This window comes from Ischnura elegans, chromosome 2 (assembly GCF_921293095.1).
Source record: "Ischnura elegans chromosome 2, ioIscEleg1.1, whole genome shotgun sequence".
NCBI lineage: Eukaryota > Metazoa > Arthropoda > Insecta > Odonata > Coenagrionidae > Ischnura > Ischnura elegans.
Window position 1 is genome coordinate 81,907,635 of NC_060247.1, and position 25,999 is coordinate 81,933,633.

Below are 25,999 nucleotides of genomic sequence, written 5' to 3' on the forward strand. Positions count from 1 at the left end.
TACGAACTTAAGTTAAGAGAAAACCCAGCCAGCCGATTGATACGTTTGCAGTGGCATTAAACATGGTTTTGCGACAGTAACCACATTTCAATAGCACACGATTTCACGAGCGAGGACGCTTTGAAGTACCGGAATCAAGGGCGTCTGTTGCACGCGAGTAAGAGGCCCGAAGGACGCGATTCCGCATTGATATACACTACTGCGACGGGAGTGAAACATTTCCTAGGTGAGAGAGATACTTCACTCCCTCGTTACTCATCCTCGAAGACGTGCGAAGGGGTTCCATAACAACATGGAATGATTACGCAGCTGATTTACGCATGCTCACCAGCGAGCTTTAATCATAGTGCAGGAAGCGCGAATCTCAAGACCACAAAGGAAAAGTTGCACGATGACTTAGCAACGAGTTATTTTTGCATGCAGCAAACGTCAGTATCGCGCCATTAAAGAAAAATATACGACAACGAGAGACTAGTTTTTATGTGTGTGCCCCGCCTTGACGTCACGGCATGCAAAACTAGATGGGGCATCTCACGCGACGTATTACTTTTCTAGAAAATTCACTCCGGGTACAAAAATATCTCGTCTTTTACCAAATTATTATTGGAATCCTATAAATGTCCACCTTGACCAACGAAGCTATTTCTTGTGATTTCGAAAATTAGATCCGCGACGATCACGGACCAATACTTTTGGTATTTTTATCAACTTTGGTTGGACGTCTGCGGTTCCATTTTGAAGATCACGTTTTCTGATAGGCACGGATTTCCCCGCATAGTCCCAGACATATCGATCCACAGCCGAACACCTTCGATTCACTACCGAATTTCCATTTGCCCACACTAACCACTAACATTTTCGGGATTATTCGATATTACTTCGCAACCGTCTTATCTACATAATTGGACCATCATAATTCGAGTAAGTAAAAGCCATAAAAAATTCGATTCATACCAAAATAGTGTTGAAATAAATTAGACCTCTTACGAAACGAAGCTTACTTAAGAAAACACGAAACCGCATAACAACGTTCAAATTGAAAGATACTTAAAACTATATCCAACCCATCCCGAAGTTCGCTCTGAGAAAATAGCTTGGTGGTGTAACTGGCTAACACACCTGACCGGCAATTGGGAGAATTGAGTTCGAATCCCGGCTAAGTCAAATACTTTTTCATACCGAACTTCATCCGTTGGTGTATTTAACTTTGCACCCGTGCGCGTGACTACGTACAAAGTCACTAGTTTCATTGCAGTGCTTTAAAGCTATATGCTTTCATAAGGACATAGAAAAATAATGAGAAAATTAATTATCAGCCATCAGCGGAACGTACGCCGACCTCCAAGCACATAAGGAGTACAAAACCTTCCCCGCATGGGCATAGTATCGATAATGGATGATTTTATACATTTTCACATACGACTACGAGCCTCGTATCACTGGTTTCAAATAGATATGATTTGTGTGCATTATTTCCAATGTATGAGCGGGAAGATGAAGATATGAACTCCATATTTTTGTAAATGATCACGATGTGATTCATTGAGAGGGACATAATACGTCAATAATGTTCATAAAAATTATTATGGCAGCAAAATAAAATATCATTAAAGAGAATAAATTTTATCTGTCATTGGTACCGTAATGGTTCCACAATGCTCAAACCCAAAAGTTACCGGGAATAATTGTAAAGTTAAATGTACAGAGGCATATTTTATACCCAAAGTCACTACGACAAATCTTTGAACAGCAAATGCGACGTTTCCCTCATCCATAGGAATCGAAAGAAGTTAGATATCGAAGGGAAAAGAATTCGCTGATGACGACATTATAAAAGGGTCAATAACCTTGATAGTGGCAAGGAATAAACGCCCTCGAGTAACAGATGATGCATATTGAACACTAGCTTACAAACGAATTCACATAACAGCCATACTATATGCATTCAGAAGGCGACCCTAGCGCAGCATTCAACTTAGGGGAATATTCAGGGAGATATTGGGGAAGTGATTTCACAATAAAGGTCGATTACCTGGGTCAAAAAAAAAAAAAACAGCCAGGTTGATGACTTTACCAAAATGATGTGTTTGACCAGAAGTTTCTGCCTTTTTTCTCTTATTTCTTAAAATGAATAGCAAAATTATCACGTTGTTTAGGCAAGAAAAAATAAATAGGATCATTTAGTATAATATACATGATCAATCATCAACAAATATCCTGAAAAAATCCCATTAGTCTTAAAACCCCAAAACACCGTTGATATAAGGAAATGAACACTGAGGAACGCGTACAAGCAAACGAATTCGGTCACACAACATACACGAAATTACATTCAGCAAAGAGAATGAAACAACACACCTCAGTTAGAGGACGTAAGTGTGAGATGTAGAAAAGAAAGCAACATAAAACAACAAAGCAGCGGACTTTGAAACAGCAACAGCCGAAGAAAGCGTGAAAGTGAATCTGCTGATATGTGACTGCGGTCTTCCGACGGATAATAAAATCAATATTGTGGAGACAGGGAGAAATAATCGCTCTTCCCTTTCCTGCAAAGATAGACGGAGAGATTGACACGTAGTTTAATAGATATCCACCACTATAGATTGAATTATTGCTAGTAGATGCATATAAGTCTAACTGTAGGCACGCACTCGAACAAAAATATTAAGGACGTAACTTTCACGTGATTAACCACTTAAATAATATGTGAAAAATTATAAAACGTATCATATCTTATTGGGAATCACAAAAATCGTAGATTAATCACAATGAAAATTACGCGATTAAAATCATTTCCAGTCTAGACTTCTCTTGAAAAATTTCACCCTCCCAACATTTATTTCATTTTGAGCGATGAGTCAGTTATTCGCGAAGGAAATTTGCGAGTAAAAATCAAATAAATCTAAAAAACATATTTTAAAATTACAATTGAGGCGTGGACGCTGTCCTAAGGCAAACCAGAGATGCATTATAACCTCGTCGTTTCCTGGCGAGTCACGTCATGTAATTGAGCTCGGGCTGTCCACCGGGTGAAAGTCTACATTGATGTCGAAGTTTCGAAAACCGAGTCTGTTTTCGTCTTCAGGGCAAGCGAAGACGAAAACAGTCTCGATTTTCGAAACGTCGCGTCGGCATCAATGGAGACTTTCACCCGGTGGACAGCCTGAGTTCAACTACAAGACACTGAATGAATTTCCTTCAAAATTAAGCAAGTGTATCATAAGCCCGACAGGCCAAGCGACCAGTGGCGGAGCGAGTGCGGGGGTTTTGGGGGATAAACCCCCCCACTCCGACTCCCCCAGAGCTCAAGGAAATTTTTAAATTAAATCCATTTTACTTAATTGGATTGATATTACTAATAGAATAGTGTAAGGATTAATAAAATATCTCTCAGAATGCCGTAAAACTCACCATTTTGAACCATTTATCTTGAAATTCCGCAATTTACTAATCTCGCACATAGGTACCGCTTATCCTGGTGGGTATTCCATACCTCCACACACATCGGTATTAGTTGCACCTATACCCACCCCCCCCCCCCCCCCCCAGCCTAAATTCCTAGCTGTGCCCCTGCAAGCGACAGCTATTAAATATAATCACACCCGGAAGACCATTATGCTTTAGAGTGCATCGTTATAGGTGCGTGGAAGAAGCGGCGTGTAGATAGGGAGGCAAGAAAACCGAACACTGGCCCACAGAGTGACAACAACAAAAAAAAAACAATAAAAGCAAAGGTGGTCAGAAGAGCGAGACAGAACGGTAAGGCTGTGAGGAGGAAATAGCGAGGACACCAAAGGGGGAGGGAACACACGAGAGAGAAAGAGAGAGTGAAGAATCCGCGTCTCCGCGGACAGCCCCTACCTGATGAACTTGTCCGCCTCGGCGAACGCCGGCAGTGGGGACGCAGAGCGGGCCGCGGAGGCCTGAGGAGGAGGTGGCTGCTGCGTCGGCGGCGGCACCGTGCTCGGAGGCGGGGCGGCCGTCCCCCCCGGGGGCGGCGGGTTATTGGGGGATGTGGTGGAGACGAGCCCCGCGGAGGGGGGCAGCATGACGGGGGCGGAGGGCGAGGAGGAGCTGTTGTTGCCGTTGTTGTTGTTGGGGGCGTGAGGGTGCGGGGGTGGTGGGAGCGGGGGCGTGGAGATCGAGGAGGCTGAAGACGAGGAGGCGAGTGCCCGCGCCAGACCCGTGAAACTGAGTGAAAGAGAGAGAGAGAAAGAAGACAAGAAGAAAGGAGGAGTTCCCAACAAACATTCCCTATTCAGCGGACAGAGGAGAGTAACATTTGGTTTTTTTTTGCTTGGTCGTTTGCCCTCTTTTTTTCAGCGCTTTTAGGTTCACAACGTGCCCTTGACTATCCCTCCCACAGATACATGATTCTCAACGGGCGTAGATTGGAAAAAAATAATCGTAGGGGCTTGGGTGAACATTTAAACATCACTAACAATAAAAATATACACTTGATTACCTTCCACCATAAAAAATTTACAGTTTCCACAAAGTGAGCTATATCACGTACGGCAGCTAGGTATTATTTTCGGGAAAAGGAACATAACGAGGATTATCAGGATATCTACTTTTGCACTTCGAACATATGGATTCTACTCGAATTTCTACGTTTCCATAGATATTTTATCCTGTTTACATACGTTCAAATGAATTGTATAATTACTTTAAAGGGCTTGAAATCATTTAACGGCTTGGTTGTATATATATTCTTGTTTTTTTTTCTACAGAGAAATATTTTATGGTGCATACCAAGGTATAATAATCTGCCTTGATAATTTCATGGAAGCCGTAAACGGTTTTCATTGAATTGCGTGGAAAGTAATCAAATGCTTTTATTGTGCGTGATATTAAAAAAATCCACCAAGTTAAGCCGAAAACAATGAATTTTCAACTGAGCTTTCCCCAAATACGAATCTAATTCAACAAGCAATGGTTTCGTTGCACTGTAACTTAATCAGAACCATACTGACGTAATTACACTGCAATCCCATTTAGTACTTGGTCAAAAGAAATGAGTACATAAAAAAAGCAGAGTTGAAATTTCTTCAAACTACTCTGTAATCCTCACAAGGATACCCGTGAAATTAGAAAAGCATACAGGCAAACGTGATGAGCAGTCCACCCGGAGGGGTCAGACGAGATATACTTCTCGGGTTGGGACATGATTTTCCATTAATAAGAACGTTTCGCAATATCTCTCGGGCTTTCCCAAAGAAAATACCTCTAGAGAGGCGAAACAACCGAACCAATTGTCCAAATTATTGGAGAATATCGGCAACCACCGCGACAAATAAAAGAATGGCAAAATGAGTGCTGTCAGTGACGAGTCCGGTAACTCAAAACCGGGTTGGGAGAACGGGAGTAGTGAGAAGTAATAGGCCAAGTAAACGATAAAAGACTAAGGTAGCCCATAAATTGCAAACACACTTATAATCAGAACATAAAAGGCGAGACGCTAGCGAGTGACAGCAAAAACGAGCCATCGAATGCTTAAAAAAAACTATTGAGGAACAAGTGCAGTATACGAACAAATACGTTCAAAGCGATGTCAGCTAAACAAACAGGATCAGAATCTAATACAAGACGGCAATCATAAATACAAACAATCACAAGGCGTTTCAAAGAGCATGCAAATAAAAAAATATAAGTGAATACAACATGCGCATGTAAGCCATAAAATATTATGTAAAACAACTATGGAACGCTTGCGTGATCACGAAACTTGGAAAATATTAAATTCATACATTTCGCAGAGCATTCAAGAAAAAACTCCTGTTGGCAACATGCAAGTAACTACCGGAAATGAACGCATATATTCATCGAAATATCATACGATCACATCGGTAGGTAACAAAAGCAAGTTATTCTCGGGTCTTCACTTTAAGGTAAGCGCATTCCACCGAGAAACCCAAGGCTAGACATAAATTTATATCGAGCTTGCACATAAAGCGAACATCCGATGTATTTTGTCAAGCTAGCATTTCACCTGAGAACGTGATTTCATCATTCTACGAAATGTTTTGACGATTTATGTGATCTTATATGGTATGGATAGGAGTTCGTCACCTGTGAAGCGATGTCACAAAAAATGAAGGGTTCGGAAACGCCTAGCATTCATTAATAGAATCACTACAGCGCACAACAAATTATGATTCATACTTGAATATCAGAAAAAATAGATGGGTTTAAAATACAATTAATTAGCATTCGGTTGGATGTGGAAATAACATGCGAGCAAGCGGAACTATTGCCAACAAATTTAAGCGCTAAATCCAATATCCAACCCAAATTTTAGGAGTGATGGCTACACTATATCAGATTATAGCACAGATTCGATGAGATATGATAACTAGGGACGAACGATACTGGAATCTATAAAGTTAAGGGAAAATGAGTTGTAAAAGCTAAAGCGTACTCTTGAATTCTATGAATACAATAACTATAGCGTAGAAAGCTTTCTTATCAAACCTAAATAAGATGCTTAAATATTAAGCTTCACAAAAATATTCACTAATGACAGGACACCTGTAAATAAGACATTTTCAAGAGAAGTCACTCAACATTTTGCGTATTAATAAGATACTAAAACAAAACTGCAGCATATAGGTCCACAAGAAGTAAATATCCAAAGATAACTAAAGAGAAATAAAGGGCAGTCAATCCAAGCAGAGCACATATCACATCAACATTTTCATGCGTAAGTAGCCACAACGCCACACCAAAGGTGCAATTCATTTTTTCTGGTTTAACTTAGCAAAGCCTACTGAAAGGGCAATTTTCAACGGCGTGCAACATTTGTTTAGCATGGTTATCATCCAATCAGATGGCCCTCTTATTTCTAAAATGCATACAAGAAACTGTCGGCATTTTCTTCAGGAACGCTGGCAGGAACTGAGACCCCAAAGGGACGCACCAGTTCCTGGCTAAGGGGCTGCTCACTCCATAATCTCCCCATCCCACACAGGGAAAAAAGCCTTCCCATGAGCCCTGAGGAGCTCGAAATCTCCGCAGTGGAAATTCCGCATCGATTCGCCAGTTCCTAAGAAACACCTCGCCGCCCCACTATGGCACCCGTGAGGCAGCAGATGACGGCTGAGTCGATCGTTCAGTTGCTGGTCTCAAGAGTATTGATTTTATGAGATAATGAGTTGATTGGGTGAAAACCATATTTGATTCCGTATAGCGGACAAAGACTCCATAAAAATATTGCCTAGAGCTGGAGGCTAATTGTAAGTCGTACCCAGGTCGCCCCTCTAGTAAATATCACGGGCGACCGCAGCGGTTAAACACAAAGGCATTGTCTTTGTTCTAGCAATTCTAATCCAAAACTAATTCTTTGGAGAAGCCTTAAGCCTCAAGTATAAAATGAATTTCCGCAACATTGAGCGAATAATACCCCAGAGATTAAAAATAAGATGAAAAATTATTCTTTCGTGCTGAAAAAAGCACAGTTTTCGGAGGAATCCTATCGGATTCCAAGGCTAAAATATTGCCCAGACATGGGCGTAAAGTCGTGCCGAGGTCACCCCTCCGGTAAACATCCATATCCCGACATATAACTTGATTATTTACACTATTCGGGGCAATTTAAAAAATAAATAATTTTCCTTTTCCAATTTGTTACTTTTCACCTTAGGAAAGCCAACCTTCTGTTGACATGGGAAAGTGAGCCCAAATGAGATTAAGTAAATGGATGTAACTATAGTAAAGTAATCCATTCCGTTCCTTCGATTAGGGTTCATCGTTACGGCCAATGGAGGATATTCGTCTTTGTACGTTTAGTTATTTCATCTTGCATAATGGGCATAAATAAACCTTTTCGGTAACAACCACTGTATTCACAACGGAGCACCCACCCAGCAAAATTGAGCAACAAAAAAACAACCACATGATACTAAGCCTTCGCAGAAGCCTTTAGCCTCGAGGAGAAAATGAATTTTCCACACAATTGGACGTATGAATACCCCAAATATAAAATATAAGACAGCAAAATTATTCTTTCGTATTGAAATAGGCACACTTTGCGGATAAATCCTATCGTTTTCCAGAAGTGACGTCCGCTATTTGATGATCTGGCACATTTTCTAGAATAGATAAATAAAACTCCATTTTTCCTACATTAAGGAGACTTGACCGCTAGTTCGGAGTTCCAGGAAAAGTCCCCGTATTTTTCCATGCATGTAAAAGAGGGATGGATAGATCAGCCACCAGCTTAATGCTAGGTCGAGGATCACGCGAGCCTTAGCCTTCACTCACGCTCACGACGATCGGAAGCTCACGAAAGATGGTGCTCGGAAATTCCCCTGGAAATACGAAAAACATCAGACGGAATCGAACGAGAAAGGGGGAAAAACGCTAGGATTCCGAAGAAGGGTTACGGAAAAAAATATCGCATTGGGGGCCGTCGGAGGCCGGGAGAAAATTGAGCGGAAGAATGTTTACTGGCCGGAGAATGGAAGGCTCGCCGCCTGGCGCGAGGTCAGTTCCGAGAATTACCTTCCCATTGGAGCGGAGCGCACAGCTGCGCAATATGGAGTTGATAGAGGGTAATGGAGAAGGGTTTTTTAGCGGGGGGGACATGGTTTTCGGAGCGGTGACACTAAACCCGGAAAAGACCTCAGTCTGGAAAAGATGGTGTCATCGTCCAGTTCAAATTGGCACATCAATCCGATGCGATCCTCGGAAACATTGGGAGTTCCCCATGAGCATTAGACAATGGTTGTCACAGATGAGTATCCAATTAGAAGTTAACCCTAATTTTCCCTGGCTTCTCCCTTACGGATTTAATTATTTCCCAGAACAGAGAAATCACCCAAAGAAAGTCCGATATTTCGGACTAATTAATTCGGATTAAAGTTGAAACAGAAGTTAAAAACTGACGTTTTCTCATCAAAAGCTACAAGATAATCCTGAGGTAGACTGCGAATATTAAACCTTCCTCAAAAGATGTTCACTATCCACACCAATAGATAAAATTGTCCCCTCCATAGCACGATAATTACAATCGCAAAAAAATGCCAATGGTTTCATTTTATATTCTATTGAATTTGATATTATGAGGATTTTCGACTTTCCCTGATTTTTCCAGTATTCAAACAACCCTGGATATGCCAGATTCTCGTTGACGATGGTCAGCAAGCGCCAGGGGATTTCAAACGTCATGAGCAAGAATGTTCATCCTATGCGAGAACCAATCAGACAATAAATCAAGTCCATTTAATAGAAGTACGGTTATCTCGTGAGAAGGATAAAAAACCAATGTTTACCACAAAATATCAGACCGCATTTCTCACTAGATTGAGGTCAGTAGTGACCACAAAGAACGGGTATGAAAAGATAGAATGACATGCAACGAACAAAGCGGAAGGATTCCTTAAAGGTGGATATTATTCACTTTCACTTCCTGTGAAAACCTTTTCACTCTCATCGTCAAACGAGCCATCACACTGGTGAGGCCTCATACAAGGAGTGCGAGATAAAATATATATTTTTCACTCTGATAGTATCAATAAAGAAAGGTAAGAAAATTTGACTTGACAGCGTTAAGAACTTCAGAATAAAAATTTTAGTATATGTATTCGCTGCTAAACCGAGGTCGCCAAAAATCCTTTTAAGCACATAGTAGAAAATTCATCCACAGATTATTTAACAGATACTTCTGAAATGGGAAAATGATAGACTTGTCAATTTGTTAAGCATGACAAACTCTGGATGGTTACGTACGTAGACGTTCTCACAAGTTCTCTTTAAAGACGCCACTACATGCACCAGAGCTAAACAAGATATTGATTCGAAATAAATATCCCGGTCAAGGCGAATGATTTTTTCTCTGTGGATCTTTCGCACAATTGTGCATTGCGGGTGTCTCCCGTAAAAGTTATCACCGCGGCTAGTCCCGGTATACTTTGAAATATCCCATTTATACCTCAGGATCATTAGACGCCGGAAATCATAAGCTGGATGGTGACACAGTAGTCTCAGACGAATTAACGCTCTGATTTAAGGTCCTCCCCTGCTTCAGCCTAATAAATTACACTAACCTACATACACAGCAGTTAACAATTAAATTTAAAATCGCTGTAAATTATCACTTAAGGGTGATTTTTAAAATGTACCGCATATTTTCTTACATTTCTGCCCAACATCTTTTCAATGTAAATAAAACTTCAAAACCAGCTGACGACCATATCATCGAATAGTATGAAGTCGCAAGTAACGCTCATTAGGTGTGGGAATCATTAAGAAGCCGTCGAATAATACCGGTAAGATTACTCTCAATAAATTTAATAAGAATGAATAATTCAAACAACATCAACAAACATTTTATGGCTACAAAAATTTCAATCAGTGACATGAATCCTATTACCAATTAGGACATGAATTGCTGATTTACATCGTCCGTCCATCACCCACATAAATCATTCTATTTTTCACTATTTCGTTAATTAGTGTCTCACAGACATGCATGCATACAAGATCCTACGAAACAAGATATATATCACCTGTCAAAGAATTAAATTTCAGAGACTATAATGATGATATATGCACTGTATGAAAGAGAGGGAAGAAGGAATCGCGGATAGCGAAATCTTTCTACGCACTCATTATTTTGTTTACTACTACACTGCCACGCGGCGGACTTGAATCCACATACCGTTTCGTCAATTTTTACTAAGGAATGGGGTCAACTGCCTTCAACTCCACGGCTATCGGACTGAATCACGAGAGCGCATCTAAATCCTACCGGACGATAACTGGCGCATTCCGGATTTCAGCCGACATTCCAGAACTAACACGATTTCGCGCTGGCTATGAGAAAGAAATCCACGGAGTATATGGCTGCACTCACAACCTCTACCATGCCTACGGGTTACTCTTTCCCTAAAAGGGCCTAAAGGGCTAAAAGGGAGAAATATTACATTAAATCGAATGTCAGTCTAAATGATACTTCTCATTGCTCCTCACTCCTTGCGACAGATGCTGACGATGCATGCAGACGCATCCAATTAAGACATCTAATTATAGTTTGAAACATTGCATTTGTAGGAGATAATCTTTAAAAATGTCTTAGGGGACGGTTTGATTGTGGCTGAAATACGGCAATAGGTCTCATTTTCGTAATCGAGTTCTCCATAAATTCACAACAATTTCAAAAACGGTCCACAATATTCGCAGGTACCAAAGCAAGTTCGTATTCAGGACCATAACTGGGGGGGGGGGGGGGGCAAGCCATGGTCTAGAAGGGAGGCAAGCCAAGTTGTGACATTTTAGCATTGAAAAGGTGAATGAAACCAACATTTTAAGAAAATTATAACAGCGCTTTATTAGTTAATGAGATTATTTCCTTGAAAAATAGTTTTTTTAGTTACATATCTTATACTAATACATATAATTTTTCGTGGGTTTAAAGAAAATATGTTGAATACTTTCGTTTCGATTAAGTACTGATTTTGCTCAAAGACACTTTCGATTATTGCTTCTAGAGGGGGCAGCTGCGCCTCCCTGTCCCTCGCTGAGTACGTCATGTATCGAAGGAATCCATTTGAGGTTTAAAGATTAAATACCTTCAAGGTCACAAGGCGAATAAGAACCGCACACTACATCGAGGTCCGATAAAACGATTAAGATAAGAGAGATTTGCCGATCGGTTAGGGATAGAAAAGTGTTTTTCCCTCGAGCAATAAAATTTTAAATAACTACTAGGCAGAACTTAGACTCTCACTACGCACCCATTTTTTTGTATTATCAACCAGGTTGACGGCTCGTGTCCTAACACCTACTGCCACACGCCTATTGGGGCGGCTAACACGATGGTAAATGGATGCGGATGAGGGAAAGCTCCAAGATGATCATAATATTTAGGTTGAGAAGATACTACCTACTCATCGTGAGGGGAATTAATGTTTTATTCATTTCTCCTGAAACACTTAAGTTACAAAAACGATTAATTGGGTCTGTGGAGAAACCCAATGACGACACCAGCGACCGCTAGACAGAGGGACTCCTGGGAGGAACGAGGTGATGGGGTGGGGCGGAAAAACGGGGTAACCTGAGAGTCGTGGTAGAAAAACGCCACGGGCATTGACTGGCCATGAGGAAAACCTCTATAGACCGTCGCGTCGTGCTGTCTGACGAGTTCAGGGCAGTGGCGGGAGGAAAAAAAAAGTTGGGCAGGATCCTTACGGAAAGGTCAGAGAGAGAGACAACGCCAGCTGCGCCGCGACATAACCGTCTTCGGAAATGGGGTTAGATTAAAGAGAGCAATGGAAGAAGTGGCGAAGTACCGAGGCTGGGGCATTACGGAGAATGTCCCACACTCCTCGTATGGACGTCGCCCCCACCCCTACTCCCACTACGCAATCCATTACAAATAGCCCAATCAACCTCTCAATCCGCATTCGAGGTTACGTTGTAACAAACCAGTAAGTGCTCCCACATATGACAGCTATCAAAAAAGTACGCCAAAAAAATCAAAGTGCACACAAAATCCAAGCATTAATAAATATATATTTGTAAATAACTCTTGCTGCAGCAATTTGAGTAAACCGCGGCGCAAGCAGATTTCACTGAAGTATTTCGGCTTCAATTGCGGCATTATTTTCCTGATTACACTAACCATAGAAGAATGACGTGGTTCGATTTTACTATGCAGAAGGTGTTACGCTTAGACGAAATAGCGACTTGAGAGACACCAAAATCGGTTCTTGGTCCACATGAAATTTAAAAATTGATATTAATCCACATTATTTCCCATAAAAGGGGAGAAATTGATACATATCGCAGTTTGAAAAGAACTTCCAATTTTTACGGACAACTTAAAAAAATATAATAAGAGAAGATAATTATCAGCGGTCGGCCAATAAAAACAAGCAGAAGTTAATACCTTCAATTTTTCACGAAAACGAATTTTTTCCCTTTCTCCGAGGAACCACATTGACTCCTCTTCATTATGAGAAGTTTTTTGAATTATGATGAACATCCTTTAATGCCATAAGTAATACATTTTCCCATCCTCGACGTACTCGTACATTTTCCTTTTCGATGAATAGAATGATGGAGAGAGGAGTAGCCGGGGGCAGGGAATGGGCAACATGGAGAAGTAGGGAAAGGAATGAGCAGGCCGACGATTACGTGTCGTAATCATGACGGCCGCTCAGGGAAGTGGAAAAGTAAGAGCCGCTAGAGAGAGAGCACACTGGATTCAACCGGCCGAGGAGGGAAAAGAGGCGTCTTACGGCAATTGAAAACGCAATTATGGCGGAACGTGGAAAAAGGGAGACTGGGAAGGGACTGGAAAGGCGATTTGCGTCCCTGAATGGAGTTGGCGCGGTTTTCCTCCAGCTGCGCTCGTTGAGGGAGGGGTGTGGCTGGAGCGTGGAGCCAATCAAGGCGAGGGAAGGAGAGAGAGAGAAGGTGACCCGTTACGAAAACAAAAACAAACCCCCCGGGGCGGCAACGACTGAGATTCAGATGAGAAAAGCGCGTAGCGCGAATCCTATCAAGGTGCCCCGTCGAGCATCAAAACGCATACATACACGGTGAATGAAACATTCTCGAGTCCGCCACCGGGTAGGAAAATTTAAATCAACCGACGTTTCGTGAACCGTGTTGCCGGCCATTCTCGGAATAAATGGAGAGTGAGTGACGATTTAGAAACCGGAACATTGGTTGTCTCTAGTTTTTCTAACACATAGCGAGCTCGAGAAAACAACGATCATTAATCGATCGAAAGTGTAAAATCATACACGAATACATATTTACCATTCAACATTCAATACATATTCGAGTAGAAAAAATGTACTCAATGCTTTACTTATTGCCAGAAAATGTTTATCAGAATAGCGTGCACGGTCAGTGGCATGATTTCATGGGCAGATTTGAAGCTTTGAGATTCCACATTTAAACATTTTTATTAAACGTTCCGGGTAAGTAAAGAAATTGTCGAAAATCAATCAATCATAGAAAGAAAACAAGTTTCGGGAAACAAGTAATTATTACTCAACCAGAGATTAAAACCAAAGGTCGGTTAGGACAGGTGAGGGTAGATGTCACTATAGACTTAGGCGTGTGAGGATTTCACAGTGTAGGAGGGATCAGTTCCTTTGCCTGGGCCACCATCGCACTTTGAGGATTTAATTTGGGGATATCTGAAGGAAGAAGGAAGCAATTATGATGATAATAGTTTTACAGAATGATAGTCCACCATCATCTTCCTTACTTCATTTCCTGTCTGAACGCACGGACATTACTTCTCATCTGCCTATCACCGACAATAACTATTTTTTTTCTTTTTCTTCATCTGAAGAGTTAGATATAATATACTCATGGAAATGTTTTTCCTTTCCTAAGTATATTTTAAAGGCAAAACGATCGAACGATAAAAAACGCAGTATTCCATAGAGAGAAACATATATTCTGAATGCATATTCAAGCGGCGAAGGTCGATTCTTAAAGAAGAAAGGAATCAGCTACGGTGACGTCAGCCTTGAGTAACGGCTACTTTCACGCCAAGGTTCACACAGGTGGTGCGCAACTGGGCATCAGTTTGCAATACAGAATTCTACAGTCTCCAATCATTACCAAACCTTTAAACGTTACATGAATATGGTTGATTATGTTAAGGACAAATAATCTCAATAGTCTTGAAAATGGCATAACCGCTTAGCCTTGATGTAGTTAAAGTGACATCAGAAATCCCACAAGGAAGCGTAATCGGCCCCATTTTGTTTATTATAAACATAAATGATCTCTGCTCCCGAATTAGCAGTAAAATAAGTTTAAATGCTGACTGCCAACGGATGACACAAATTATAATCAATTCCGAAGCCCCTGTAAAACAGAAAAAATAAACCAAAGACCTCTCAGTAATTTATAAATTGATAGGAAAAAGGCAGTAATATTTGGTCCAATTCAAAGCAATTTATATGGCTGACACGGAAACCTCCAAGGAAATGTTTGTAATTTCGTGAGAAGCGACGAGGAAAAAGGGATCTCTCTATTTCTCTTGAATACAATGGAGGAAAACCCCAAGGAAATAATCGATTAAGAATGGTGATTCCTGAAACTAGGATAATTTACGCGGAAAGATGCAGAAAACTGGCATAATTAAGTAGTCACCGTCAATCGCGAGTCGATGAACGCAACAGGAAAAATGTGTAGACGAAAGGGCTGGAGAAATGATCACGCAAAGGGATCCCCCAAGGAATTAAAATTCCAGTCAGAGGATGAGGAGCTGTATCTAAGTGGCCCATCGAGGAGCGGGCGGCAGGCCAGGGTGGGGTTGCGTGAGGAATGAGGTGGGGTGACTGGATGGGCATATAGATGAGAAGAAACTAATAGCGACGATGAATTAACTTTTGGTACGATGCATAACTCCAGCTCAACTGTTCCTAGTGTGTCCCATTCTGTAACGTAATAGTTCTTTTAATCTTAAGCCATCATCTCGAAAATTTTCAAGTATAGGTGCAGAGCAGACCCTGGTCAAAATTTGCTTGCATCACAAATATTTCTTGGATAAGTCATAATTTTATCATTTTATCATAATTTAATTTTTTCATTTTATCATAATTTTTATCCTCTCCAAGTTTTCAATCTGAGTCTAATCAAGATGCAAATCTGATAAAATTTAAAATAATAGAAGACTCTGCTTCATTCATCATAAAACTATCACCCTTTTAATCGTAACCGCAGAGGTAATTTTCGATACATTAAGTCCGCTTCAATTGAGATCGCTGTAAACATGCCTGCTCACCATGCGATACGCCATAATATTAATTTAGAACGGTTATGAAAACAAAGCATAGATAAGTATTAATTGGGCCTTGGTCCCGCCCCGACTCAGGTAAATTGTCTGCCAGTGGAGGTACTCGGAGTTGGGTCAACCCAGTTCGCGAGTTGAGAGCAATCTTGCCGGATCCACGAGGAACTGTGAACCGTTATTGGACGTGTGCGGAGAGAAGGGGGAAAACGAATGCAGGGTAGAGCAGTCGTGCCAACCTCTCCGGTTTTCTTTCTTCGCAAAACGGAAATGCGCATGGAGCTGTGAGACTTGAATTTCAGAATTTGGAACGCTGAGAATGTTATTTTTCTTCTTCATAACAGCAACAGGCTAAAAGGGGAATATCAAATGAGAGACCACGATCGAAGAGACAGAGGCACCATATATTCAGGGGAAAAAACGGATAAAAAACGATACCTCCAAAAACGTATCTCATTTTTAACATTTCACTTTTCAATATCATTGACACACCCTAGCTGATACGCAAATAAAGGTTCAATTCTTGTAAAATACACTGATGTGCTCGATAATATGCACTCTTGTCTCTATATTATCATAGATAGACTTCCCTTAAGTGGATTTGCCAATAAACGATTGCTTTTGAGTAATGTGAAGGTAAGCCAAACCAAGCTTTTATATGAGATTTTTGATGGTCGCAGTTCATTCGGTATGAAGAAAAAATATTTTTCCTCGATAACTTCAGCAAATTTTAACTGTAACTGCTTCATTTTCTACAAACACCTTAATGGCCGTCATCACCTGAAAACTTCCTATCGATAACATTATTTGTATATTTTTTTCGAATATAAGAGAGATAATGAACTACTCAGAGAGTTAAAGATCTGCTTGGCATTTCTCTGACAGCTATTTAAATTTTGCAAGAATTGTCGTAGTCATTTTTATCACCTATGAGATATGGCATTACTGTCGGATGATTCGCGACCACCATAAGGATACGCCAAAATATGACCACGAGTAAGAGTCAGCTATAAAAATCATTCATATAGTATACACATTTATAAGGGAAAATCTCAGCAAATATCCCTAATAATTCCTAAAGACATCGACGGTACATCAAATAATTTTACATCAAGTGAGCACTTATAATAATTTATTTGAGGCTTTTGATAAAAACTAATCCTTGGGCCTATTACTAAGAATTACAACTTCAAGACCGAAAATATTTCGTCAACCCCAATTTTAAAGAAAGATGAGCAAATTTCGAACACATAGATGGAGGACTCCATTTAATACTAATCGTTCACCACATTACAATTGCTTTATCAATTGTGAAACCTGATGCTCAACCATGTTCACCAATCAAGGCAACGTTAAGTACTCCAATTTTTCATTTAGATACTGTATTCAGTCCAAAACACGTTGGTCCCGACTGAAGAAGTTCCATCCGATAAGCCGCTCCCGAATTCAAGGCCAAAAAGTAAAAAGATCTCTCCACCAAAATTAAGCTTTAGCTAGGAGTACCTTCAACAAAGCAAACCCACACGAAAAAGCTGCATGACAAACCTTCATCTACCATTCTCGCAAAGTGAAGTTTCATGATACAATCTCTTACGCGAAGTTCACCCGATCGTATGAATAGCGGGCAATGGTCGACAAGGACGACCGTCACAAGACAAAAACTGAACTGTGAGCGAGTTACTGCGATAAAAATGAGGAGAACCGGCTTGGAATATCACAAATTTGACAGGAGGGAATTAAAACTGGGGAGCTGATAAACCCAGACGACCTTGCTAGTAATCCTGATCACAACATGCAGCCCTTCGCCAAGGCCGCATAAATTGGGGCCAGCGTTGCGCTATTTACCCAGTCCAAACGAAACTAGCGTTGTGTAAACATAAGGATGGAGCAAAATGGAAGCTATTCATCGTAACATCTGTGGACGGCAGTAAGGTCATGGAAATAAGATACATTTCAATGATAGCGAAAATGCAAGAGGACACATTAAATATTCGCATCTATCTGGTGAAAAAAAATCCATAGTAATTTAATACATACTTATGAAAGCAATCTGGAGTTCATTGATGATGAATATTATCCATGCTACGTTTCATATGGAGCCAGGAAAGTTTCTCAAACCCCTATGTGAACGATAAGCTCATCACAGTCGCATTTTAGACGGGATAATACATCTAATCAATCACGATACTAAAGAAATGAATACGGCGTGATGAACGAAACCACAGCATTACTTGAACAAGACAAAAGTGGATTACGACCCAAACAATAAATAACGATAAAACTTAGAGAGATGCAATTGCCTTTCAATTACGCCAAGTGTTTCCCCATCTCAACGCAGCTCTCGTTAGAAATGATAGCTCACAAATTCGAAGAACTGAGAAAAAAAGAGGGATTAAACCGCAACAGGGGATGAATCCAACAAGTGAACCAAGCACACTACACCAAATGGAAGGGGAGCGGATTCACTGCCAGCATATAAGTGCGTATTTATACTGATTGTAGACGAAAATTGTACAATAAACGAATACAGGGAAGCGAAAACAGCACTCATGAGGTCAACTATGCTCGGAACAAGGGATATAGGTCAGAGGCTTTGAAAAATACGCTTTCACTTCTCCAGCTGCGAAATTGGAATCGGCCACGCTTCATCGAAAGAGAAGCCTAAGAGCTTTCTACCGAACGTTCCAGCAGAAATGAACCGACGGATCGAACGCAAGATGGCAGCGAAGAGCGATGATAAGTACGTACCAAAACAATGCAACCTGTCATTTCCGCAACACTTTTCTGGCGGAAAATTTGAATGATGATGCCATGTAGACAAAGCTCCGAAACAGCGAACCGCGTTGAGCGAAAGTTAACTCCCACTTCCCCGAGCTAATGTCTGGTTAAGAAAAGTACGCATATCTTGAACGAATTAACCTCTGATTACACGTTCTTTCCGAGTTACATTCGGTTAGTCTACTAAATAAAACAAGCCATCAAAAATTACGATACAGACAAAAGAACACTTTGAATTAACAATTAAAGGCAAATCGTATTCCTAAGGAACATTATGCATATATTAAATAATTATCAGCTCCGAATGCCTCTTCATCTCGAACTAAATTATGATTCTTCATACCAGACTTAAACTAAAGGGCTTATCGATTGCCCTGACCAAATTCACCCCCGTTAGCAATACATGGATAATTCGCAGAACGGATAACGAGAAAACCGATTATCTATATACTCTCATTCCTCTCTTTACGGTTATATCGCATCGGCAACTGTGATTTCAGGAAGCCTAAGCCTGAAATCTTAGCCTGAAGCCTTAGGCTTCCTGAAATCACAGTTGCCGATGCGATATAACCGTAAAGAGAGGAATGAGAGTATATAGATAATCGGTTTTCTCGTTATCCGTTCTGCGAATTATCCATGTATTGCTAACGGGGGTGAATTTGGTCAGGGCAATCGATAAGCCCTTTAGTTTAAGTCTGGTATGAAGAATCATAATTTAGTTCGAGATGAAGAGGCATTCGGAGCTGATAATTATTTAATATATGCATAATGTTCCTTAGGAATACGATTTGCCTTTAATTGTTAATTCAAAGTGTTCTTTTGTCTATTGGAAATTACGTTTTTAAATGGAGTTTTGATTTCGTTCCCATGTAATCAATTTCTGAGCTAAAATAACGAGAGCTTTGAGCGAGTATCAATTACATGATTGCGGAATCTCACCCATTTTGATATAAATTATTTCAGGCAGTTATAACAGCAAATTTTCGTACAACCTCAAACATTTAATGAACGTAAAGATCCAGAGTATTATATAAAATATTGGAAAGGCTGGATACCCAAGAAAAAACATTTTCATGGAAAATGCAAAAAGCATCCAAAAAGTTTGCGTTGTCATAGCTCAGTAACTAAGGAGTTGTGATCCCATGTGTATGGACAAAATATGCTTAAAAATGTCTCCCCAACCACCTCCTGAAGTATAGTAGATTCCTCCTGAAACACCCTGAACAATTGAAATATGCATATCCGAATCCAGGGAATATTAAACGATGGCATTACAATAGAGGAGCGGCGTACTGCGCGATACAGAAGCATTTCTTTAAGGATTGTCCACGCACGGAGAGTCGAGTTGTAGGCTGGTTTGAGGAAACGAATAACACGACTTCGATGGCTGAGGTATTGGAGGAGAGGGGAAAGACTGCAATACGACCTCCTGATGTTGCCATGGAGGCGGAGAGAGGGGGCATGCCAAAGGAGAGGGGGAAAGGGAGTGCGGAGGAGGGAGAGAGGGGGCCTCGAGGAGGAGAGGTCCTTTCGCGGTGACGGGCCTAACATCTCCGACGGCAGCAGACCAAGAGGCGCACGCCAGGGAAGATGTGGGGATAAAAACATTCGGAAAGCCGGCAAAGAAAGAAACAGTCACGCCGGGTCACGTGGTGCCCTCTCGACCAATGAGCCGCGACCTCGTTGCGCAAGAAAAAAGAACACGTAATAGGAATGGGACAGCGCGTCACGGCGGCTGCCGCAGACGGTTTGGAGCCGAATGGAGGAAAACGTGTTTCTCAAGGAGAATGGCGACCAATGATTCAACCTCCACCGATCGCATAAATATTTACCAGTCTTAATGACATTATGCCACAGACCGGTGAAGGTAAGAGGAAATTTCTGGATATCGGATGACTAAGATGAACTAACGGAATCCTACTTCGCGAGCACCTTCTACTATCACGGACGGCACTTTCGCGAGTGAACATAATTTTTCGGAAATACAACGGCGAATTAGTTTGCTTATTTTTCACTGGCGATCGTGGTCCTCACAGGGGCGAAACAAAACATTTACAAAGTTCATCATAAATGAATATACACACTTTAATATCGAGTACAGCAAATAGTAAAAAATATGTTAAGTCCACACTCGCAAATTCTTTGAGAAACTCAACGCATACATCAGCAATAACGGGTGTCCCATCCTGAGGTATGAAGTCTCTTCTATACTCACCAAGAAAGTGCTTTTAATCAGATTTCATCCGGAGTTTGCATTCAATTTGAGAAGCTTTTTAACCCACTCGATCTTACGGAATTTACATAACCCACACATTTAAGGGCGAAAAATCATTTATAAAAAACAGACAAAATATTTTCTCCAGAATGAATACGAAGAACACCTGGCTATTAGAGGTCGTCTGGCAAGATGCTTTCTTTCGCATCTCCTCTTCTCAGGAGTGGAATGGAATCAGATAGAGATAACTCAGTCCTTTACCCTATATAAGATAATTGCATTAGAGCTTGAAGATTAAAGGACACAATGACAATACAACCTCGAAGTTGCTCCGTCTTTCCACACTATTATAAAAGACGAAAGAAATGGATCACAACTGAATTGGGAGACATACTACGCAGAGTCATTGACGACACTGCCAATAGGTGCATCACGCTCGTCCGGAAATACAGTTCAATTCACACGTGACACGGAGAGTTAGAAGAATGTAGTGGATCTTATTATGGGTATGCACAAGTGACAAAATGGCTCGAAGAAAGTAACGCATAGGTTTTGTGTTAATTGACATTGTCATGCGAATTTCCCATGGCTACGAATCAGACGATGAAAGGGTCAAAGAAGCGAAATTTCAGATTCTGAGAAAAGGAAGGACTCTTACTAAAAATATACCTACAGGGACTTCGCACGCACGTAATAACCATATTACATAAAGTGATGTATTAATCTGACCAAAACGATGATTTCTTTTTATAATATTTTGTGCAAAAGACCGATACACTGATCACTAGCAGTTGACAGCAAACACTAAAAAGTTGGATTTTTGCACGGTGCCACGTAGCTGTAGATGAAAATTCCACTATTAATAGGGGTGCCGTGTCTCGTGAACTACAAATTATATCACACGTGCAAACTGCGTAGAGGTGACGCGCAAAACGCCACCAAATCGCAGAGACAGGGCTTGATGCGGAATGAATATGCGTGCAAAACACAAGAGTCCCAAAGCCACATGCGTGGGTACCGGTTTCTTCTACGCGCGAAGCGAAAGGCAGCACTAATCAAGGATGGAGGGCCATGAACATATGGGAGCGACCGACAAAGAGATGAAAGAGAACAGTTAGCGTTGCGAAATATCGACACAGGCGGAGAAATCTGGTGCCCCGCCTGTGGGGTCTAGAGAGAGATCCTGAGGAGCTACTAACAAAAGAAAAACGAATCGCGAGACGGAATGAGACGGGATAAAATGGCGGGAAGGGCAATGGGGGGCAATAGGTGGTGATTGTGAAATCGGGCAATCGTTTCCACCCTCTTTTCCACCCCACGAAATTGTTATTCGTACAAGGCGAAGGTAGGCGGGCCCCTGTTGCCCTTATTGGGGTCGAGGTGAAGCCAGGGAAATTCGCCGACGAGAATTGAGCCCTCTCGTCTCCAGGCGATGAAAGGCGAATCCAATTAAACTAATGCAGAACAAACGAAATGCCCGGCTTCTATAATACCAGCAAAATGAGGGACGCGCCCTCTGACCTGGTACCGAAACTTGAGGGTCCAATTCTCAGTAACTACTTAAGGGTTATAAGGCATTTAAAAGGCTCCATTCGTTCTAAAGGTACACTACAGCCGCTCTTGATTCTCATTAGGGCCCGTTACCGTCCCCAACTCCAAGGCCGACTATATTTGATTTCCAAGTCCTAATTAAAATATCTGATAAAAGACCTAATCAATTGTATATTAATGTCACAGGAGAATATTGACGGCCTCGGTGGCGGCGGGGTTTTGTCCTCACCTACCTTCTCGAAGGATATCGAAGGGGCTGGAGTCCCGTCTGGATAGGTTGCCCCTATTGATGAATCTGATCATCTATTGCCAATTGTTAAAACCCTCGAAGTAAAAAGGCCTCAATATACTATTTTCGTGGGCAATTGAGATAAATAAAAAAAATCAGATACACAATTTTCAGGGGCTTATTATAAATTTTAATCCGTGAGCCACAGAGAAGAATATGAATTTCCAAGTTTTACTAATTCGTTCGTTCAATGACCGATCCAGTCAGCTTTAGAGCTTTTTTTGGACTTTCTATAAAAAAAAGACTCGTAACAAGATTAAATTGAGACAAAATATTTTTCCCCTATCCGTAATCATCATGAGGCAAAATTTGAACGGAAACACACCTCTACTAAAATAACCGCTTTTCGCTGATCGTAAGACTAGTCGCAATGTTACGATACGCCATTGGTACGGTGAAGAACGGAGGTACACTACAGCCGCTCTCAATTCTCATTAGGGCCCGTTACCGTCCCAAACTCCAAGGCCGACTACATTTGATTTCCAAGTCCTAATTAAAATAACTGATAAAAGACCTAATCAATTGTATATTAATGTCATAGGACAATATTGACGGCCTCGGTCATGATGCATGGTTTAGTGGCATTTCCGCGCCTCCTGTGGATACATCGAATATCCAGGTTGCATTATCCTCCGTGAAAAGTGGATGCTGAACTTACTGCCAATGATACATGAACGAACCGTATTCCGCAAGGATTAACCATTTTCTTTCAACCGATGTGAATGATCTTGAAGGTTAGTGCGCCACAAGAGACGACCTTCCAACGAAGCCCCAACAATACTGAAGCCCGTGAGAATTCGGAAATCAGGACATAGCCTGGCGTACGGTGCATTACCCAAATAACATCTATGAACGGCATATTCAGGACACGAGACGAAATGGGGGCAATACAGAGACACAGATACGTGTGGAAGGTAAAGAAAATCACAATCCTAGAGTAAGTGTACAAAGTAGGCGTTGGTTAAATAGCATAAACATAAACGAATTATTACTTTATCGGTATAAAAATACGATACGGCAACACCATTACTTTCATCAACAGCCAACATCATCGTTGATGTAACCATCGAAAATTGTTAACGGTCCACTAACACTGGTGATAGACTTCTTTCACCAGCAGGTACATGTATAAAGAATTTTCCACGGCAATAAAAACGGTAAAAATATGATATCCCGTAAATGTCATCATAGCAGAAACAATTGAAAGTTGATTGATTGACATGAAAGGCTTGGTATCTGGTGTAGAAATTTTCTTTCTACATTTAAAACGGAATATTTCATAAGAGGGAAATAAAAGCGATACAGGTGAAAGTGTTTCCTCATACTCACTCAAAACATGAGTACATGAAAACAAATCAAATGCCCCCAAAAACGTCGAAGGAAAAAGTCTTTTATGATATTTTATTTCCAATATAGCATCGGATGAGCGAGATAACGATTCTGCGGGAACTCTTAACTCGTGAATTTTTAGTTATACAATTTTAAGACTTAAAATTAAATATGATCACCATTCCGTAAGGAATAGCAAAGATGGACACTCAAAATTGATGACCACTGTACTCAAAGTGAAGCTTTGATTTTATACTCGTACACAATTTCATTGGGAAATAGATAATCTGACTTCTACAACAAGGCATACGGAAAAATATAATAAATAAAGCTGTATCTTCACACCTCTTACCGCCGATAAAGCACTGGTTATATCTCGCTTCACTGATGGAAAAACAAGTTTTAAGAGGTTCATTAAGCAACAGCAGAGATAGCGCTGGAGGAGTAAATGCAGTTTATACCCGTTTTCCACCTTTTATAGGCATGCGGTGCACAAATATCATCGCAAACAACACTTCAATCCCAGAAAGACAATAAAACGAGCAAGATAATAGCTTAAAAATCAAATCGTACGGCGGCATCCAGTGAGATAAAATCTCAAGATAGCACAGACAAGAGCAACAAAATGCTTTCCCAATAACATCCCGATAACACCTTGCTGTACCTACCCGCTGCGACTTCCATGCTTTCCGATGAAATTAGATGTCGTAATCATATTGCTCTGATGGTAGGCAAATATAAGCGATTAAAAATATAAAATTGCTTTATACGGGGCTAAAGGTTATGCTATAGGGAGATTATAAAAAAGTTGAACAAAAATTACAATAAAAATTACCTAAAGGTGAAAGAGGTTTATACAATTTAATTAAAAGGCGCGGGATTACCGATTTCAGGATTACACTTAGTGATGGAGGTAATCAATTTTACCACTTTCAATAATTATCTAATCCATCCAAACCATTTAAGGTTGCAGTTTTTGCATCTGAAATGTTACCCACAACGAAGGACACCGTCTCGTAAGACTGCGCACAAATATACATACGTGAATTTTAATTTATCGCAGCGACCAACAATAAAACCTAATTATAAATCAAGAAAATAAATTATACATAGAAAAGTGCCACAAAAATTTAACTGGACGACGCATTTTGAAGCATGGCAGCATCTTCTCACATTCTTGTGGTTGATAGGTGAGCATATCTGAACAATCAAAATATATTGATAATAGAGCATTGCAGTTAAATATATACAAACTAAATAAAAGCTTTCTGGGAAATTTGAAAATAATTTTACCTTATCCTGATACATTAACCAATAAATCGACAGTGGAGCGAGTTTCTTTCCCTGAGACAGCTCATTCCACCCCTTAAATAACGGCCAATTGACTTGGTGCACCTCAGGAACCCATGACTCAAATGGTTTCTGGGAACTTGACACTACTTTCCTGGGCTCTGGTCCGCAGAATAGAGGAACTTAAGGGGGAGGAGGGATGTCGTTTGAGCGTATTGGACGCCGAGTGGGCACCCTGGCGGCTTACGGTTTTACACGAGGCCTCGCGTGCACTCTGTGAAGGAGATATAAATACTCCCGATGCGCAGTTCCTTGCCGATTGCGAGCGTCGTGTCCCCATTCGGGAAGCTCCAGAGGGGAGGCTTGGGGAATAGGCAGGAGAGGAATCTCCAGGGAGACTGGGCCGAGGGGGTTGGGGCAGGTTGGACAAATTCGTGCGGCGAGGGCAACCCCAGAGACGAAATGGGCAGGTCATAAGCGTACCACCGCCTCGCCCGCTTCGAATGCGCGCGGTTTACTCACGGCCCAGGCACGCGTGAACTTCGGGAGGAGGCGAAGGGTCGAGACGTAACTTCCACACCCCGAAATACATCGAATGGGCATCGAGAATTATTTCGGTGCCCATCCATGTACCCCGTGAATAGACAGCGAAAAAACAACTCTGAGGAAGATGTAATGGGAGCGTTAAAAAATAGGTTCTCAAAAAAAATCATTCGAAATTAATTCTCATAGCGGTCATCCTCGTGGTGCAAGTTAGGAATCTATACGGGAAAATGAGAGTCCT

General features: G+C 41.0%; 1 protein-coding gene across 2 annotated transcripts in view; it reads right to left on the reverse strand.

Annotated features, from left to right (window-relative positions):
* Window positions 1-25,999, reverse strand: part of LOC124154063 (protein bunched, class 2/F/G isoform-like) — a 376,552-nt gene that overhangs the window by 205,582 nt on the left and 144,971 nt on the right. Inside the window, exon 2 of one of the 2 annotated variants that reach the window (XM_046527565.1) lies at window positions 3,862-4,191. The exons of the other annotated variant lie outside the window; for it this stretch is intronic. Within the exon in view, the coding sequence (XP_046383521.1) occupies window positions 3,862-4,191 (330 nt within the window). The remainder of the gene's footprint in view (window positions 1-3,861; window positions 4,192-25,999) is intronic. 2 annotated transcript variants of the gene reach the window in all.